Source organism: Dermochelys coriacea, chromosome 1 (genome assembly GCF_009764565.3).
Source record: "Dermochelys coriacea isolate rDerCor1 chromosome 1, rDerCor1.pri.v4, whole genome shotgun sequence".
In the NCBI taxonomy this organism is placed as follows: domain Eukaryota; kingdom Metazoa; phylum Chordata; order Testudines; family Dermochelyidae; genus Dermochelys; species Dermochelys coriacea.
In genome coordinates this window covers 23,416,301-23,437,354 of record NC_050068.2, presented here as the reverse complement: position 1 = coordinate 23,437,354, position 21,054 = coordinate 23,416,301, and the positions used below count along the sequence as shown (strand labels likewise).

Below are 21,054 nucleotides of genomic sequence, written 5' to 3'. Positions count from 1 at the left end.
GTGATGTTTCGGACTCTGATTCTTGCTATTTGAGCTGGAAAACTGGCTTGAACAGTCAGCTGGGGATTTTCTGGGATGGGGAATCCTCATGTAGTGATGACATGGCTGCATGGGCTCTGGGTTAACCCCTCACAGCTCTGAGTATAGAAGGTATTCCTGGGGGCAAGTTGTGATGTGCTGTGAGCCATTTCAGCCAGATAAAATTTAGTGGTAAATGTAGGAACTGGAAAGAGAGTGAAATTTCATTTTCAGAAACCTAAGGGATGCAATTAAAACTGTTGAGATAGCCGAACATGTAATCAATAGTCACCACAACCTAATTGAGTTTGGTTCAGAATGGAGAGAGAGAGAGAGAGAGAGAGAGAGAGAGAGAGAGAGAGAGAATGTGGAGTTTGAGTGAAAGATGTGACAAACTTGTCCTATTATCTTAATAAGTTATTGATTGCTGCTGAGTTTCTTTTAAAATATCCAGTTGTTAGTTAGTAAACAAATAAAGGATAAAAACAGTGATCAACATTCCCTCAAGATCCCTTCTATTTTGGGTCTATTACAGGGATCGGCAACCTGCGGCGTGTGTGCCAAAGGCGGCATGCGAGTCAATTTTTACTGGCACACTGCTGCCAGCCAGGGTCCCAGCCGCTGGCCCCACTCAGCCACTGCCAGCCTGAGTGAACAGAACCCCCGGCCAGCAGCAGGCTGAGCGGGGCCGGCGGCCGGGACCACGGCTGGCAGGAGCCAGCGGACGGAACCCCAGACTGGCGGCAGGCTGAGCCGCTCAGCCCACCGCCAGTCTGGGGTGCTGTCTGCCGGCCCCACTCAGTCTGCTGACGGTCTGGAGTTCCGGCACCTTGCCAGCTAGGGTCCCAGCTGCTGGCCCCACTCAGCCCGCAGCCGGGATCCTGGCTGGCAGGAGCTGGCGGAATCCCAGACCGGCAGCGGGTGTGCCACTGCCGGTCTGGGGTTCCGTCCGCCACCCCGCTCAGCCCGCTGACGGTCTGGGGTTCCAGCCACTAGCCTCTTGCCAGCCAGGGTCCAGGCCGTCGGCCCCGCTCAGCCTGCTGCCGGCTGGGATACCAACTGCCGACCCCAATCACCTCACTGCTGGTCTGGGGTTCCAGCCGCCCAACTCCCTACCAGCCGGGGTCTGGTCTTCCGGCCCTACTCAGCCCTCCTGCTGGCTTGGGGTACTGGCAGCCAGCCCAGGACTCTGCTCCTGATCTGGGCCCAGCGCTCTGCAGCCCTTACAAAAAATTACACTACAATTAGCTTAAAAACTTGAAAACTTAAAAACGTAAAAACTTTGTGTATTACAGTAATCGTTAAAAATGTATAATGTTAATAAATACATAGGTTTTGTTAAACAAAGTAGTTGTACTTATGTGCCTGTGCTTAATTTGTGTTTTCGATGATTTACTTTTTAAAAAAATCTTGCATGTCTCACACCCCCAGAAGGGCATCTTGTACCCCCAGGGAGTGCATGGACCCCAGGTTAAGAACCACTGCACTAAACTGATAAGATCTGCATTTTAATTTAATTTTAAGTGAAGCTTCTGAAACATTTTAAAAACCTTGTTTACTTTACATACAACAATAATTTAGTTATATAATATAGACTTATAGAGAGAGACCTTCTAAAAACGTTAAAATGTATTACAGGCACGCGAAACCTTAACTTAGAGTGAATAAATGAAGACTTGGCACACCACTTCTGAAAGTTTGCCAACCCCTGGTCTATTTCATTTCATGCTAATATGCTTTAATAATATTCCTCTTCTATTACATTAGTTTTTGGGAGTAAAAGCAGCACGAGAGATGATACCATGTTCAGAGCTGTACAGTCGGTCACACCAGCAGAATTAAATCTCAGTTTAACGTTCCAGAATCAGCAACAGTAGGACTCTGTTAGGCACGCTAAGGCTTTAGGCTTAACTATCCGATTTTCAGACTAACTCCCACATTATTGACGAAGCCTTCTGATCTTGCAGTTCAATAAGGACCTGATTCTGCAACCCTTACCCACAGCCCCACTGAATTCAGTACTTCTATGCTTTAGAGTTGCAGAAATGAGCCGTAAAGAGCTTTGATTTTATTTTATTTTATTTTATTTTATTTTTATAACTAAATAGAGCTGGGCGAAGAACTGATTTATCGGTTTGGTGCAGTTCTGAAAAACTGAAAAGAAAAATCAGTTGAGGTTGAACCAAAACTGAAATTGTGGGGACTTTTCAGTGAAACAGAAAGGTCCGTTTTGGGGTCTGTACAAGAGCAGGGATTCAAACCTGGGTCTCCCACATCCCACATGATGCTCAGATCACTTGGCTGAAGGTTATAAAGACAGGTGGGAGCCACAGCAGCAGCTCCTCATCCTGCAGTTTTGTGAATGGCCAAAACTATTTGTAGCCAATTCACAAATAGTTTCAGGTTTACTGTGTTTTTTTGGCAAACAAACTATTTGTCTGAAAAATTTTGCCCAGCCCTAAAACTGAATATTCGTAATAAAAACATAAAAATTAGATAGCTATGTCATTCGCCAAAGATTGCCATAAGTAATATAAGTTTTACTCTTTAGAGCCATTAATGTTGATTGATTGATTTATTATTGTAAATTGATTAAAATAAATCATTAACAGAAAGGAGACAGAGACAAATTTCGCTTACTAGCTAGACAATGAAATCCTCAGTGCTCTTATTACAAAAGGAAAGTTAATGACAGCCAGTTTACATTTGTGAATTTTTTTACTCTTAACCTGGATGATTTTGCTTAAACTGATCTCCATCTGATTTAGTATAATACACCCTGTTATTTGAGTCAGCTTTTCTTGGAGTAGTCTGTTTCCTAATTTAAAGGAAACAGTCAAGATTGTTTGGCTTGAAAATTAGCCTATAGCAACAGCCTTCCTACAATGAAGATCCTATTTTGACAATTCCTGTTATGCCCAAACCTTCATTTTTTGCACTTCAAACTCTCAATGACTACTTTTAAAAAAATAAAGAAGGGGACATTAACATGACCATTAGCAATTATCTTTGAAAAGTCATGGAAGACCAGAGAGATTCCAGAGGTCTAGAAAGGGCAAATACAGTGCTCAGCTACAAGGGAAATAAGGACAACCCAGGAAATTACAGACCAGTCAGCTTCACTTCAGTACCTGGAAAGATAATGAAGCAAATAATTAAGTAATCAGTTTGCAAACACCTACAAGATAATAATGTGATAAATAACAGCATGGATTTGTCAAGAATAAGTTAAGTCAGACCAACCTAACAGCTTTCTCTGACAGGGTAACAAGCCTTGTGGGTAGGGGGGAAGCGGTAGACGTGATATATGTTGACTTTAGTAAGGCTTTTGATACTGTCTTGTATGACCTTCTCATAAACAAACTATGGAAATACAAACTAGATGGAGCTACTATAAGGTGGGTGCATAACAGGTTGGAAAATCGTTCCCAGAGAGAAGCTATCAGTGGTTCACTGTCAATCTGGAAGGGCATATCGAATGGAGTCCTGTAGGGATCAGTTCTGGGGAGTCTATGATTCTATGATTGAATGATTTAGGTTTTTCTTATGTTTCAATGTATTATGTGTAGGAGAAGATGATTAATCTTGTAGTTAAGACACTGAACTGTGACTTGAAAGATCAACTGCGGGTTGACTTTTCTGATCTGTTTCATTGTGTCTGACAGACACTTTATCTCTCTGTGCCTCTATTTCCCATTTTGTAAATCAGGGCAGTAATATTTCACAGGTGTGTGTGGTAATTGATTTTTTTTAATTACTTGTGGCATCCACAATTTGCTGGCTATTGTCCACATATGTTCAGATAATGTCTGCCACAAAGAACTTGTAAGACTATTTGAAACAGTCTAATGACTGTTGGGTGGCAGTGCATATGTTGTGTATGTATGACACATTAATTTGCAAGTATCAAAGAGGTCCAGTTTCTCAGATAATTGGAATAGGAGTTACCCTTATTACTTGGTCTTCAAAACAATTATGCTGCTTAAACTTTGCAAATATAGTAAGAGAGAGAGGGCCATTAGTAGCGTTTGCTACACTTTACTAAAGAAGATCATTAGAATATAAAGGTCCAAATCCAGGTTATCCTGTGGCTTTATAAGCAAAGGTCCACCTTTTGTATGGTCATCTCTCTCTGTAATCATTACCATTATCCTGTATGCTACATTATGAGTTATTGAAGAATACAAGGTCTCTGTCCTGGGATTTTCTATGCTAAATTAGACAGATTTTAATATCTCTGGTTTAGAAATGTTTAGTGGTGTTCCATCCTCGATGTGCCAGCTTTCCCTAGAGAGGGCAGGGGTGCTTTAAACCATGAATTTAGGGTGCCTGGCTGAACTTCCCAGTCCTGTGTGTACCTTTTAAGAACGTTAGGTGCTTGTGGATTTCCAGGGAGACATGGAGGTGCCATCTGTTGATGCATGACCATCTGTTGATGCATGTCCCTGAACACAGTGCACCCCCCTAGACACGTAAAATTTGAAAAATTCAAAAAAAATTTACAATATTAACTATTATAATAAATTACAGTTATTTATAGCTTCATAGATTTTAAGACCAGAAAGGACTACTGCAATTTTCTACTCAAACCTGCACAACACAGGGCACAGAATTTCACCCAGCAATTCCTATCCTGGAGTGAACGCAATCCAGCCCAATAATTGGTGGTTGAACTAGAGTATCCCATTAAAAACGTTGCATCTTATTTCTAATTTGAATGGTTGTGACTTCATCTTCTAGCCAACAGATCTTGTTATTCTTTTGGCTGCTAGATTAAAGAGAATCATAAAGTCAGATATCTTCTACATGTGTGTAGGCACATAGAAACCGTGATCAACTCACATCTGAACCTTTTCTTTGATTAAAAAAATAGATTGAGCTCCTAAATTGTCATCATAAATCATGTGTCAAGACATCAGATCGTTCTAGCTGCTCTTCTCTGCATGCTGTCCAGCTTTTCAACATCTTTTAAAAAAGTGCACACTAGAACTGGAATCATTGTTCTGGACTCATTGTTCCAGTAGTGGTATCAGCAATGCTATACACAGTAATATCCTGGTCAGTATGCTCCATTTCTACATCCTAGGATTGTGTTAACTTCTTTTTGCCACAGCAGCCTGCTAGGAGCTCACATTCAACTGCTTATCTGCAAAGACCACTCCTCCTCCCAAGTTATAACAAGCACCACCGATCAACTGCCATGGCTGCTAAAATAAAAAACTATAAACACCCCAATCCATTAGGGTGTAGGGCACGGCTCAAGAGAGGACATTAACGGTGATGAAGCCTAGAATCAAAAGCATCATTTTGTGACATCTGGCCAACTAGCAATTTTCTGTACATGTCAAGGCAGAAGCACTCAATTCAGGCAAGGTGCCACCAGTGAAGACTTACTTTTGAAGATTGATGGTTACCTATTTTAGATGGTCCTGATTGTATGACAAATGATTTGATGGTCTCCGACCATTGTAGAGTGAACAGGTGTTAGGATAACTAAACTTTTCACTAACTGCTGTGGCAAGGTACCATCTCGGTGTCACCAACCTCAGCTGTTTTTAGCCTTGGTGAGACGGGCTTGGGTAAAACAGTCATTCTAGGATGCACAGGGGCAGTGCATTCCTTCTCTCAGCCAGTCTTTTGGGCTGGTTTTTCTTCCCTTATGGGAGGGAATGCAGCCTCCCCCACCCCCCGATGAGGCTTGCTGTTTTGCTGCTCCTAGCCTACTGGCAGCTTGATTCCTTCTCTCTCTTTTCCTGGCTCTTCTGCCAACAGGGGAGGGTTTAAAAAGGTCTCAGGCAGCCCTTAGTTGGAATCAGCTGATCCTAATTGACCTCAGGTAACTCTCTCTCAGCTGGTTCTAATTGATCTCTGGTAACTCCTTCTCAGCTGAACCTGATTGATCTGTAGTTACCCCTCCTCAGTTGATAGGGAGGAAGGCCTTTTAACCTTCTGGGACTGTTTTCTAACCCCTCTCCTCCCCCCCAGCCCTTGAAGCTGTCTGTCCTGAGTGTATCACACTGCATTCTCAGCAGAGTTAAAGTATTGAATAGGCATGGGAACTTGAATTATCTTCTCCCCGTAGATGTTGTCACTCCAGATCAGCTCTGAGACATTGGCAGGGCTGTGTGGAGATAGAGGCATTTCTCTGTTGCTGTCCACGCTGTACCCATTCTGTGAAGAAGAATAAGAATAAAAAAGGCTTCAGTCTTTGTGGCTGTCAGTCCAGTAACTTCTGTGAGCACCAAATTCACCAGACTATTGCATCGAATTTTGAAACTTCAGATGAGCGAAATGGGACACAGTTTTCTGGTTGAATTTCTAGTGCATGAGCAAATAATGATGGTTGTAATATGATGTACATGGCACCCCTTAATGAGACAGGTGATTATTAACGATTATCTAATATTTAGCAGGTGATTGATAGTACAAGAAAATACAATCATGTGAGAGATTTCAGCAGAATGGCAATTGCTTATCAAAAATGTGAATGGCGTTGCAGCCTTGTGTATTTGCATGGCAATGAAAGGCATGAGGGTCATGCTCAGCAGAGGAGGGTCTGCTGTGACAGTAATTAGCAAGGGCTTGGCACAACCACCATGAAATGCAACATCTGACAAGCCATTGTTCACCATGCTTTTCATTTCACTGTCATTATAAATACACCAGCCTCCTGCACCTAGTCCTGCTTTCATTTTGAACCCCACTTCTTGGTAACGGTGAGGTAAAAAAGGATATCATGTGACTTTGGGCTTATGTAATGTGTGACATTTTTTACTAAATTGGTCCCAGATACTCTATATTAAAATCGTCTTTCATATTAGTTATTGCAACGCTGGTTATTCAGCAGAAACATCAATATTTGCGCTACTGGGGAAATGATTTTTTTTCTGCAGAAAACTTTAATGAAAACCAGAAAAATTGTTTGTTTACATTCTCACAGATTGATTTTGGTGGGCGTTGGGGGACCAAAAATTTGACTACCAAAATATTTTGCTAAAAATTAATAATTTTGATTTGGAAATATTGCCGTGTTGCCTCAGGGCAGTTGTAGTTCGGCTGCCTGAAGCTTTCATTCTGTTATAGGCCAACCTTCCAGATCAGACTACATTTCCCATGATGACCATAGTTTCTCCTCTTGGAGAGGAGAGGCAAAGCATCATGGGAGTCCCTGGCCATCCTGCATCGTGGGAGATGTAGTCTGAATGGGAATCCTGGCGCATAGAAGAGAATAAGGACTTGAGGCAGTGAAATGGTATAGCCAAATTGAAATATTTTGGTTTTTGGCTGAAATATTTTGGTGTTTGAGTGTTTGGGTTTTTTGAACAAAAATTATAATTTTCATCAGAAAGCGGACACTTGTGTGAAAACATTTGTTTTGTCAAAAGCCCAATTATCTATCCAAATACATCTCCCATGTATTTCAGCTAGTGCTGTTCCCTACTTCGGAAGATCATCAGTGCACTTTCAGCAATTAGTAGGGAGCCTGTTCTGTGTTTGGAAGTAGATGTACTTAAACACAGTGGGAGTTGGTTTGGCTATTTCTGACCCAGTTGGAATCAAATCTGACATAGTTAGTTACTGCCCCCTAGTTATTAGCCATCACCTAATACATGTTGGTTCAATCAGAACATCTTTATTACATACGATCATCTTGACCTTATCTTTTAGGAGGGGTCAGTGTTTTTAAATTAAAGTGTGTTCCTGTTATCCTTGGGGAATGTTTTTGTACCATCCTTTATATTGGGATGTGTTTGCGTGAGTTCTCTGTGCCTAGCACTTATTAGGAATATGTATTTCTGCAATATCCAGCCCTGTTCTTACCAGATTCTGTGAGCAGGTCCTGCCTCTTGCTCACAGCTTGTCTTTGCTTTATATTAGTAAAGCTTTGACTACTACTTTAGCTCAGGCCTCATACCGGCCTCTGATACAAGGGCTTATGTCTTAGGCTCACTTCCTACTACATATAGTATCTGTCTCTCTCTTCCCTCCCCTGCCCTGCCACCTAGATTTGTGTAGGGGGAGCCCATTAATACTACTTTAGTGTTTTATTGGAATGGAATGTGAACACACTTTGTTCAGAGGATGGTTAATTGTATGGTTTGGGGATGTAGGGAGCTGCAGAGTACTAAAAAAATAGTGGATGAAGGGGATGTTGCATACAATGGCCTTTTAACAGCCTCAAAATACCCTTTGGATATCTCAGAAATTACAGATGGAAAAGGCCATGAGTCCAGCCCTGCAAGTGCAAGATTATTCCCTCCAGTTCTAGTGCTTTGTCCACTCTAATTTTAAGCCATTATATAGTAGTTAGTTGTGTGTTTCTCTTGAGTGCCATAATGAATGTGTATTTGAAAACCATTCGTGAAATGATCCAGTACTTAAGGTCTAAAATAAGACCAAATGCGAATGGACAGGCCAGCTGGTACTTTGCAAAAGATCACAGTCATGGGGTGATGTTTCTGCTGGTGATGGATGCAAAGTTTCAGTCTGGGATGGAATTCATTCCAGTATTTCATTGCTGCTACTTGAATATCTACATGCAAAGTAGGGCTGCTGCTGCTCACTTGGACAAATATGTATAAAAATATCTTACACTTCTGAGTATCTTGATGGATCTGGTTAATGTTTTTTATAGTGTGTGTGTGTGTGTGTATGTATGTGTGTGTGTGTGTGTATGTATATATATAGTGTTTGTTTTTACACATACTCGCTGAAGCCATGGCCATGTGCTGGTCTCAGTGCATCAATGTTTATTTTATAGTGAAATAAATAAGTAAACCAATATCCTGATTCCAGTGTTAATGTTCCTGCCCCGCCCCCCACAGGTTTACAAGGACTGGAGAGAGCACAAAGAGAATTCCCCCAAATCCTCCTACACCCAGTTCTGAGCAGGTACAATGGGAGCCCTTTGTTGTGCGTGCACAAACTTTTCAGGGCAAACACCAATGTCAGGGCTTAAAACATTTACATAAAAAGATTAGGTATAAAGTATAACTCTTTTTTTCCTTCTCTTTCTATATTCATTCTAAGCACTATTAGCCTTGTAGCACTTTATATGAACTTGTGTTGTGGAGTTGGCTGTACCTTCCCAAGGGAAATAGGTATAACATGAAGTGTGTTTGAAAGGAAGGACAATCTTGTGGTTAAGGAACTGGGTTGGAACTTGGAAGATCTGGGAATAGTTCCCAGCTCTGCCATGGACTTTCTTTGTTACCTTGGGCAAGTCACTTAATCTCTTGGTGCATCACTTCCCCTTCTATAAAATGAGACTAATAATACTCCCTCTTTGCCACCTTTGTCTGCCTTGTCTGTTTAGACTGTAAGGTCTTTCAGGCAGGAGCTGTCTTTTAGTATGTGTTTGTACAGTGCCTAGCACAATGGGACACACATTTCAGTTGGAACCTATCGATGCTACTGTAGTTAAAATAATTAGGGCTGGTAGAAAATATTCTATCAAGAGTGTTTTACAATGGAAAATTGGGCTTTTGACAAAAAAATTTCTTTTTCACGAAAAGTGTATTGTCATCAAAATACTTTGGCCCAAAGTCAAAAGATTTTGAATGAAAACTTGCAGGTTTCAGGTTTTCACCAAAAACCTTAAAACTTCTGTGGGGAGAATATTTTCTCGGACCAGCTCTACAAATAAAAATATACCCAGATCATTCTGCTGTATGAGTGAGATACTGGAGAGGGCATGGGAGGCAGGAAAGTCAGCATTCTTAAATGTCAGGTTTCAGAGTAGCAGCCGTGTTAGTCTGTATTCGCAAAAAGAAAAGGAGTACTTGTGGTACCTTAGAGACTAACAAATTTATTAGAGCATAAGCTTTCGTGAGTGAGCTGTAGCTCACGAAAGCTTATGCTCTAATAAATTTGTTAGTCTCTAAGGTGCCACAAGTACTCCTTTTCTTTATTCTTAAATGTGTGAACTAAATACAGGATGGATTAATTGTGTGCAAATGATAGCAGTTAGTGTTGATAGGAAACCATTTTTATGTGTTAGTAGTAGCAAAAGGAATTTGTTTCAGGGATTTTGTGGTTTGTGCTCTAACCACTTATGAATGTTCTATCTCATTAAGTCTCTTTTCCCCACATCTCAGTCTTACCTAGAATATTTGTAATACAGACTTTCTTCAAGAGGAGATGCATATTCAGCATTTCCTTAATTTCCGAAACTTTCAGACATTAATAAGTCACAGGACAAAAACAAACAGTGGACACTGGACTCTTATTGCTCAGCATAGTTGCCATTTTAAGCCCTTAACTGGCAAAAACATCACCTTAAACCCTTCTTACTTTTTTTAAAATAGGGCACTGAGGAAGTGCTTATGATTGTGCTTCTAAATTTTCAAGGCTCAGAGACAAGACCTGAGTGAAGGGTCTGGACTTCATTTTAAAGCACTCGACAGTTTTATGAAAGCTGACTTAGCAAAAAAAAAATTATTGCAAGATGGTAAACAGCAGCTTAAGGACCTATTCGTAACAACAAGTGGGATGTATAAAAACAGGGTGAATTTACATAAAACTAAGCAGGTATTTTAAGTTTGAAGTTGATGATGGCTGCAAACGCCCATGTAGCTTAGGGTAGAATTGAGACCTGTGTCTCAGAAGAAAGCAGAAGTGCTATAGATAATTACAGAAGGATAATTACAAATATTCCAAACTATGAGTGCATCCCTATGGGGAGAACTTTGGAGTGAGCTAAGCATTTGGACCACAATATTCTATTCTGCATCGCTGACAAAGGGAAGCATTTTTGGTCTCTCACTTCACTCATTTTACAGTCACTTTCTAATTACATTTCTGTTCATTCTTATTAACATTGATTAAAAAAAAAAAACCCTGATAATTGTACAGATATGCTTAAGCAGCCTCATATCCTGTAAAAAGCAATTAACTTCAGTTGTACTGTTAATCTGGTCCAGTACAAACAATGTTTCCATTAAGAGTTCAGGGACATCTGAAGCTCTCAAAAAAAGGGAGGAGGCTTAGGTATAGAGGGGAACACCTAAAACTGTATTTGTGCATTATTCTGACTTAATGGATCTATTCTCAACATGCTTTTTAGTAACAGAAATAGGATCCTCTGCCTTCACTAGCATAGATAATGTATTGTTGTTAATTCCTATGTATTTCATAAACGGGGGGACACAAGAATGGGAGTCAGGAGACCTGGATTTTTATTCCAGCTCTGTCACAGATGAACTATGTGAGCTTGGGCAATCACTTATGGCATGATCTTCTGAAGTGTTAAATTAATGGGAGCTGAATGTGCTCAGCACCTCTGAAAAATCAGGCCTTAACCTCTCTTTGTCATACTGTGCCCATCTATAAAATGGAGATAATAATGCATATCTACCTCCCAGGGATTTTTGTGCGATTTAATTGTTATGCACTTTGAGATCCTTGGTTGATAAATATTAGAGAAATGCAAGGTATTATCATCATGCTCTAATTTCCATTCAAGACACTTTGCTCCACTAATGGCACATTTTGGAATAAGAAAACATGACTTGGTAGATCGTTTGGAATGCTCTTAGTATGCCATATTTTCCAGTCATTTCCATTTAATTTCCATAACAGTTACAGACGACTGTATCACACAAGTCTATTTGAGAACGTCATGGATAGTGATATAATAAAAAGGGAAAATGTCATTTGAAATGCACCAGTCTGCCTGTGTAAATTGTTAACTACTAGAAGACAGAGTAATTACAAATTTTATAAAGTATTCTCTTCTCCATTATATACAATAATTCCATGGAAGTAAATGGAATTGCATGAGTGTAACCGGGGGCTTGTGGTCTTTTGGAAATGTGAGGCCAAAGCAGAATAGGATATGTCTTTTCAGAGCTGCTGTGTACTCAGAACTGGAGTAGAAGTCAATACATTATCTATGCTAGTGAAGTGGGAGCTGTAGATGCTTAGTAGGGATGGAAAGGGGTTTTGGTAGGTGTCTATCTTGGTGAGATCCTGTGGAACTGATTATTTTAATGCTGCTGAGATTTGATTGGTGGTATTAATGGTGTGTTAGGGTGCCTAGAGTCTTGGATAGGTATCTTTTTAGGTATCTTTTTAGTTATTTAGTTATTTAAATCTGAATAAACACAGTAAAATAAAGGCACAGCTCCTTGCCCCAAAGAACTTAGTCTAATTTAGACATGCATGGATGGGAGGGAGGTGCGAGAGAGAGTGACATCAGTAGTAACCCTAACCCTAAATGGCTCCCCCTGATACTTTTTCCTCAGATTTGTCACCTAAAAAGAACGGCTCAGGTTTGGGAATCTCCCTCACATCCTCAGCCGTGAAGACCGATGCAAAGAATTCATTTAGTTTCTCTGCAATGGCCTTATCATCCTTGAGTGCTCCTTTAGCATCTCGATCGGCCAGTGGCCCAACTGGTTGTTTATCAGGCTTCCTGCTTCTGATGTACTTAATTTTTTTTTGCTATTACTTTTTGAAACTTTGGCTAGCTATTCTTCAAATTCTTTTTTGGCCTTCCTAATTATATTTTTACACTTCATTTGCCAGAGTTTATGCTCCTTTCCATTTTCCTCATTAGCATTTAACTTCCACTTTTTAAAGGATGCCTTTTTGCCTTTCACAGCTTCTTTTACTTTGTTGTTTAGCCACGATGGCTCTTTTTTAGTTCTCTTACTATGATTTTTAATTTGGAGTATACATTTCAGTTGAGCCTCTACTGTGATGTCTTTAAGAAGTTTCCATGCAGTTTGCAGGGATTTACTTTAGGTGCTGTAGTTTTTAATTTCTGTTTAACTAACCTCCTCATTTTTGTGTAGTTTCCTTTTCTGAAATTAAATGCTACAGTGTTGGGCCACTGTGGTGTTTTCCCCACCACAGGGATATTACATTTAATCATATTATGGTCACTATTACAAGCGGTATAGCTATATTCACCTCTTGGACAAGATCTTGTGCTCCACTTAGGACTAAATCAAGAATTGCTTCTCCTCTTGTGGGTTCCAGGACTAGCTGCTCCAAGAAGCAGTCACTTAAGTTGTCAAGAAATTTTATCTCTGCATCCCTTCCTGAGGTGACATGTACCCAGTCAATATGAGGATAGTTGAAATCCCCCATTATTATTGAGGTTTTTTTAATTTTAATAGCCTCTCTGATCTCCCTGAGCATTTCATGGTCACTATCACCAGCCTGGTCAGGTGGTCGGTAATATATCCCTACTGCTAATTCTTATTATTAGAGCATAGAATAACTATCCATAGAGATTCTGTGCTACAGTTTTGTTCATTTAAGATTTTTACTTCATTTGATTCTACACTTTCTTTCGCATATCGCACCACTCCCCCACCAGCACAATCTGTTCTGTCCTTCCGATATATTTTGTACCCTGGTATTACTGTGTCCCATTGATTATCCTCATTCCATCAAGTTTCTGTAATGCCTATTATATCAATATCCTCATTTAATATGAGGCACTCTAGTTCACCCATCTTATTATTTAGACCAGTGGTTCTCAAACTAGGCGCGCCGCTTGTTCAGAAAGCCCCTGGTGGACCGGGCCACTTTGTTTACCTGCTGCGTCCGCAGGTTTGGCTGATCATGTCTCCCACTGGCCGCAGTTTGACGCTCCAGGCCAATGGGGGCTGCAGAAAGCAGTGCTGGCTGCCCTTCCTGCAGCCCCCATTGGCCTGGAGCCCCAAACCACAGCCAGTGGGAGACTCGATAAGCCGAATCTGCGGACGCAGCAGGTAAACAAACCGGCCCAGCCTTCAGGGGCTTTCCCTGAACACGCGGTGCCCCTAGTTTGAGAACCACTGATTTAGACTTCTAGCATTGGTATATAAGCACTTTGAAAACTTGTCACTTTTTAGCTATCTCCCATTACATGATGTAGTTGAATGAGACTATTTTTCATCTGACTGTTTCTCATCAGATCCTATCTGTATTTTATCATCTTCCATCGTCTCGTCCTTACTAGGACATAGAGAATCTCCATGAATAGATCCTCCGCTAAGGGATGTCTCTGTCTGAAGCATGTGGTCTTCTGCACCTGTTGGCTTTCCCCCAGCCCTTAGTTTAAAAACAGCTCTATGACCTTTTTAATTTTAAATGCCAGCAATCTAGCCCAATTCTAGCCCAAAATGAAACACATTGCTCATATTACATCTGTTACTGGTTATTAAATGTTGCTTTATATTGAAGAGAGTAATTCATGGGCGCAGCCACGCAGGAACCTAAAATGTCACAGGGAAGAGTCAGAAATTCTTATGTCAATGAATGCAACATTTGAAATTTTAGTTAGCTAAAATGTGTGAAAGTTCCCTAATGAGCAGGGATACGATGAGACCCGTGTGTGGAAGATTTTCAGATGAGTTTACTGATACTAGTTTATGGGAATAAAAAGGTTGTTTTTGGTCAAACTCATGGCACAATTTGGGGACTGTTCAACCATCAGCAATTCACATGTGTGTCTGTCTTAATGTGCATTTTAGAAAACTGCAGCATCTGAGCGTAACTCCCTTTTGCATAGAGACAGCTGTTAGCCACTTAAACACAGAATGGTATTCCACTTTGGTGATAGATATGTGTGTATATCATGGATCAGAAAATATTGATTTACTGTAGGATTCTTTACAGGCATCTATTGCTGTGGTACTTGGCTGCATGTCTTCAAAATAAATTCATCAGACACTAATTTAAACTGCCTGGAAGATGTAACATTAAGCAAATGCTTAACCAAATAGATGTCATACACCATGTACTGTAGGCCAACAAACTCAAGTTCTGGAAGGTGGCCGGGGGAGTCGGTTCCGCAGCCAAGTATTTTCCACAGAACCCCCACACCAGTTCCAGCCCTCCACCATCCACATCTAAAGATTGTTGATAAATGTGGTGTCAACCATTGTTATCTGTAAGGTAGCTAGGTCCCTGATTATATAGACCTCTACAGATTAGTACCAATAACTTGAATTGCATTGGGAAAGAGATGGGAAGCCCCTGCAGTTTGCAGAGCATAGGACTAATGTGCTCACTTTCCATTTAACTGATTCTGTACCGGCTGAAGCTTCAATGGGTGTTAGGCCATGTCCATAGAGCACATTGTAGGGTACCAACCTAGAGGCAGGAAGATCGTGGATAGATGTGGTACAGTCAGCATTATCAAGTCACTACACTTCTCTGAGAAGCCAAGAGCAAACAGATCAAAAAATAATTGAAAACGGCAAGCTTCTTTGACTAGGGAATGAGCGGACACAGCCTCCACCAATTCCTGACACTGATTCCCCTTCCAGTCAGATTCATATCTATCTTTATAGCATAGTGTTTCATTCGTGTCAGTCTCTTCCAGATCCATGTCTCAACCAGGCACAGGGAAAGCAAAGAACCTGTGCCATCAGGATCTGACATAAAGGAGCCAAAGAGGTGTAATGTAGTGCATAGATGGCACTGTACTCATATTCAGCTGGTGAAATGACAGAATGAAACCTCTGAGAAAGCACATGTGGGGATATGGATGGATGAGAAGTGACTCTTAGAGATGTCTTAGACTGGAAGGAATGAAGCCACTATCCCCATTTACCTTACCAGATCCTGCAGGCTTGTCAGAAATGTGTTCAGTACATTTTGGCCAGTTATATCAAAGACTGCTGACAGATCTAATCAAATCAACTTAGACATTTAACCTTTAGAATTGACCCCTTCACGAACGTGGCAGGATCCTTTCCAAATTAGAATATCATTACAATAATACCTAAAACTAGAGTAGAGACTGATATCATCAGTTGGGGCCTATAGGTGCTACTGGGTTGGAATGAAAAAATAACCAATAGTAAATACAACAGCATTATTATTATAAAATGTAATAGAGAAGAGTGATTTCTAGTGTTTTCAGCGGTTTTAGTGGAAGTGTTTTGATTATTAATTATCTAGCTTTTGTACCTCAGTTAAAACAACACCACGGAAGAGAATGTATGTTGGATACTGCTTGCTTACTCATGGGGTGAACTTTTACAACGTGAAGTCACAACCTTGGATCTATTTTTTTTTCCCCTTTGACAGAAAGATTTCGAGATTTACTGCTTCTCCATTCAAGTCAGCACACAGAGATTCTACCCAACTTTCAACAAAGGAATTACCCCAAGTAAGTAAATTGCCTCTTCAGGAGAACCAGTCTTTGTGAATTCATAGTGAGGGTGAAGCATTTATAGCACTATAAATGCTTTCAGCATAAGCTCCGAGGCAGAGCTGTCAGGGAGCCTCCCATAGAATAAGCCTTGTGCTCTTCACACATGCGGCAGGAAGAAACAGACATATCTTGCAAGTGCACCCAGCTGTCACAGAGGAGTCAGTGGCAGAGTGTGGATGATAAGCTGCATGGATCAGTGTCTGGTGGAGCTTCATTTCACTTGACATTATGTGTCGACATAGGCAGATGTTTTGTCACACTAATCCCCGCTCTTGTCTTGTGGGATTCCATCATTCGTGCTGACAGACTCATTTGGATTTTAACAAGCTTTCCTATGGAATCATGTGAGTGCTAAAAACAGTTTGACTGCCCTTTTTAAGGACACGTGGGCAGCCAAACCAAAGGAACAGCCATGCATGCTAGGGAGCAAGCAGTATAACACCCCTCATGTTATGCTTCTCTATTATAAAAGCAATGCCATAAGTGATGTGGGGGAGCTAAGAGATTACCCCCGTTAGAAAGTTTCTGTCTTTCAGCCTCTAAATCCATTCAAAGGTTTTAATGTGACATATCTTCCTTTAACATTGCTCCTGACAAAAATCTCATACGGTGCAATAATGTGTCATTTTACTGAGTGTCTTGAACAATAATGATTGATTTAGTTGGGGTTGGTCCTGCTTTGAGCAGGAGATGACCTCCTGAGGTCTCTTCCAACTGTAATCTTCTATGATTCTAATGCTATTCCTACAAAGCTAAAGAAAAGCAGAGTTAGATAATAAATAACATTTTTGCTGACTTAATTAAAACAAAGAGAAAAAAGAAAACTGAGTCACATGAAAAAGGAAGGAAGGTGCTTTCAGCAGAGGGTTGATATGAGTCAGTGAGGTGGGAAGGCTGTTCCAGATGGCAGGGGCTGCAGAAGTGAAGGTTCTTTCCTGAGCCATGGCCAGATTGCGTGGATGAATGGCAAGAAGGCCAGCGTTAGATGAACAGAGGGAGCAGGGTTGGGGAGGAGAGGTACGTGAGAACGGCTGGAGCAAGTCCAAGAGTAGTTTTGAAAACAAGCGGGCGATTTTTTAACTGAATCCTTGAAATGATTGGGAAACTGTTTGCTGTAAGAAGGTAACTCTTGTGTACTGTAAATTAAAATTTCAGACTTAATTTCAAAATGGGATTAAAGTGCACTATGGAATTTTAATGCACGGCAACAGGGTCCATACTGGTAGTTAATGTGTGGCAGGCTAGTGCAAGGTAGATTTACACCCAGCTTGCTGTGCACCAAGTTTGTATAGGCAAGCCCTTATTTTTCTAGAACATGCAATAATTAAAGAGTTAGATGTTCATCACTTGCTGAAAAAAAGACATGTCCCATGAGCACAAAAATCTTAAAATACCGAGGATAAAATCATGGATTCACTGAAGTTGATGGAAAGTCAGTGCCATTGACTTTCTGAAAGCCAGTATTTCATTGTCAAAACCTACCTGTTTTGTGGGTTTGTACTGCAGACCATCATCAGAGTATCTGAGTGCCTTCCATGTAAAGTAGATGGGATAGCAATATTCCTAGTAACCTTTATGGAGGCTCTGGTTGGGCTCCTTTTTTGTAGTATAGAAACTGTTTGGGCTAGGGTCAGTTTTTAGTTTTGGTTTGTTGCTTCATTGCATTCTTGAAAGTATTGCCCATAGTTCTCTTCTTTGCCTCGCCCTTCCCTTTTTGGTTTCACAGGCACGTTCTCTTCCCCGGTGTAATTTGCTTGGTTCTAATGATAGTAGTGATAACACTGGCGGACCGATTCAATTATGTTTGTATTCTATAAAGAATTATGCACTGAGGACTAAACAAAGACATATGTGTTTTTATTTTTTGCGATCAAGGTCTCTGACTATGTCACTGTGTAAAAACAGTAAGATTTATGGCTAGTTTTCCTGAAGGTATAGTATACTTGTAGTGTAACTAATGGCTAGGTCTGCGGAGATGCTGAGCAGCTGCAGTTCTTTGCTGAAGTCAGTGAGAACTGCAGGTCCTCAGCCTCTCTGAAAATCATGCAGTAAATTATTTTCACCAGAATCTCAAGCTGTTTATATTACTGAGCTGTAATGCTGTTTTAAATTGTAATGTTCCTGCATTATCGTACAACAATATGATTGGCTGAACATGTACCATTGCTTGACAAGAATGACTGATCCTAACACATGGAATCAGCCAGGGTTTGGCAGCTAATTAAAAAAATTCTTTACAGATGTTTTCATAAGTAATTGACTGCCGCTTATAATGTCATTAATCAGTACAAAATTGTTTGCTCATTACTGACATGAGTCATTGGCTGCAGTTCATTTACAAACTGGTTGGTGACTATTGATGCACCTGATTTCTCTGGGAGTTCTGGTAGAAGCATAGATTCATAGACACTAAGGTCAGAAGGGACCATTCTGATCATCTAGTCCGACCTCCTGCACAGCGCAGGCCACAGAATCTCACCCACCCACTCCTATGAAAAAACTCACCCATGTCTGAGCTATTGAAGTCCTTAAATCATGGTTTAAAGACTTCAAGGAGCAGAGAAGCCTCTCTCAAGTCAACCATGCCCCATGCTACAGAGGAAGGCGAAAAACCTCCAGGGCCTCTCCAATCTGCCCTGGAGGAAAATTCCTTCCCGACCCCAAATATGGCGATCAGCTAAACCTTGAGCATATGGGCAAGATTCACCAGCCAGATACTACAGAAAATTCTTTCCTGGGTAACTCAGATCCCATCCATCCAATATCCCATCTCAGGGGATTAGTCCTATTTACCCTGAATATTTAAAGATCAATTACTTACCAAAATCCCATTATCCCATCATACCATCTCCTCCATAAACTTATCAAGTAGAATCTTAAAACCAGATAGATCTTTTGCCCCCACTGCTTCCCTTGGAAGGCTATTCCAAAACTTCACTCCTCTGATGGTTAAAAACTTTCGTCTGATTTCAAGTCTAAACTTCCTGGTGGCCAGTTTATACCTATTTGTTCTTGTGTCCACATTGGTGCTGAGCTTAAATAATTCCTCTCCCTCTCCTGTATTTATCCCTCTGATATATTTATAGAGAGCAATCATATCTCCCCTCAACCTTCTTTTAGTTAGGCTAAACAAGCCAAGCTCCTTGAGTCTCCTTTCATAAGACAAGTTTTCCATTCCTCGGATCATCCTAGTAGCCCTTCTCTGTACCTGCTCCAGTTTGAATTCATCCTTTTTAAACATGGGAGACCAGAACTGCACACAGTATTCCAGGTGAGGTCTCACCAGTGCCTTGTATAACGGTACTAAAACCTCCTTATCCCTACTGGAAATGCCTCTCCTGATGAATCCCAAAACCGAATTAGCTTTTTTCACAGCCATATCACATTGGCAGCTCATAGTCATCCCATGATCAACCAATACTCCAAGGTCCTTCTCCTCTTCCGTTACTTCTAATTGATGCATCCCCAACTTATAACTAAAATTCTTGTTATTAATCCCTAAATGCATAACCTTACACTTCTCACTATTAAATTTCATCCTATTACTATTACTCCAGTTGACAAGGCCATCCAGATCCTCCCGTATAATATCCCGATCCTTCTCCGAATTGGCAATACCTCCCAGCTTTTTATCATCTGCAAACTTTATTAGCACACTCCCACTTTTTGTGCCAAGGTCAGCAATAAAAAGATTAAATAAGATTGGTCCCAAAACCGATCCCTGAGGAACTCCACTGGTAACCTTCCTCCAACCTGACAGTTCACCTTTCAGTAGGACCCGTTGCAGTCTCCCCTTTAACCAATTCCTTATCCACTTTTGATGTTCATATTGATCCCCATCTTCTCCAATTTAACTAATAATTCCCCATGTGGCATGGTATCAAATGCCTTACTGAAATCTAGGTAAATTAGATCCACTGCATTTCCTTTATCTAAAAAATCTGTTAACTTTTCAAAAAAGGAGATTAGGTTGGTTTGGCACGATCTACCTTTTGTAAAACCATGTTGTATTTTGTCCCATTTACCATTGAGCATACGTTTGAGCTCATCAATATGGGGAACGTAGTCAGCCTCATAATATAGACCTTACCCTCATTCCCCTTTCACCTTTGTCCTATTCTGTGTCGATTTCCACTGTATGGAAGTTGAGACCATATAAAGCCAGATCCTGTAAATCAGCACCTCTGCATTGACTTCAGTTGAACAACACTTCTTTGCATTAGCTGAGGATCTGGCCCATAAATTCATCTTAATATGAAGGCGTCATGGGATCTAGGCAGTTTGCAGAGCTCATAGAGAGAGAGCCTGGAAACAAGATAGGAAAAATTGTGAATAGCTTGGCTAAGTAATGTCCAGTGGTGGGAGGGTGAACATGAGACCAGCTGACAAATATATGATGGGTGTAAGCACCAAAGAAAGAGAATGGGAACTAAACATCCCTAGCACTTCTCTCTAGGTCCTTGCTACCCCATAGTCTCAGGTTCTCGCTTTACTAATGTAATGAGTTTATGAATGCTGAGCTTGTCAAGTCACCTGTCTGTGCCTGCTGTCTGTGGCAGTGAAAAAGGAGAAGAGAGAAAGGAGGGTTGTCCATGTGTTCCAGATTTTACTAAGATTCATAGTTAGTTATTACAGTAGTGCATAGGGTCCAACTAAGAATGTTGCCCCACTGTGCCAGGCACTATACAAACACAGAGTAGTACACGGTCCCTGCCCCTGGCCCTTCACCCCTACCCACCTCACAGCTTGTTCTGCTTCTTCTTCAGAAACATGAGGCATCTTTTGTTTGGACAGGGGCCCATGGAGTAGGAAAGCGGCTCTCAGATTAGGGATTGGTGGGATGGGAAGGACAGATAAGAGGAGCAGACCTTGGGCAG

At 40.9% G+C, this 21,054-nt stretch overlaps 1 protein-coding gene across 1 annotated transcript in view; it reads left to right on the top strand.

Moving 5' to 3' along the window:
• NOX4 (NADPH oxidase 4) overlaps positions 1 to 21,054 on the top strand; it is a 166,274-nt gene that overhangs the window by 71,446 nt on the left and 73,774 nt on the right. The window contains exon 13 of the mRNA XM_038415634.2: positions 16,051 to 16,132. Coding sequence (XP_038271562.1) covers positions 16,051 to 16,132 — 82 coding nt within the window. The remainder of the gene's footprint in view (positions 1 to 16,050; positions 16,133 to 21,054) is intronic.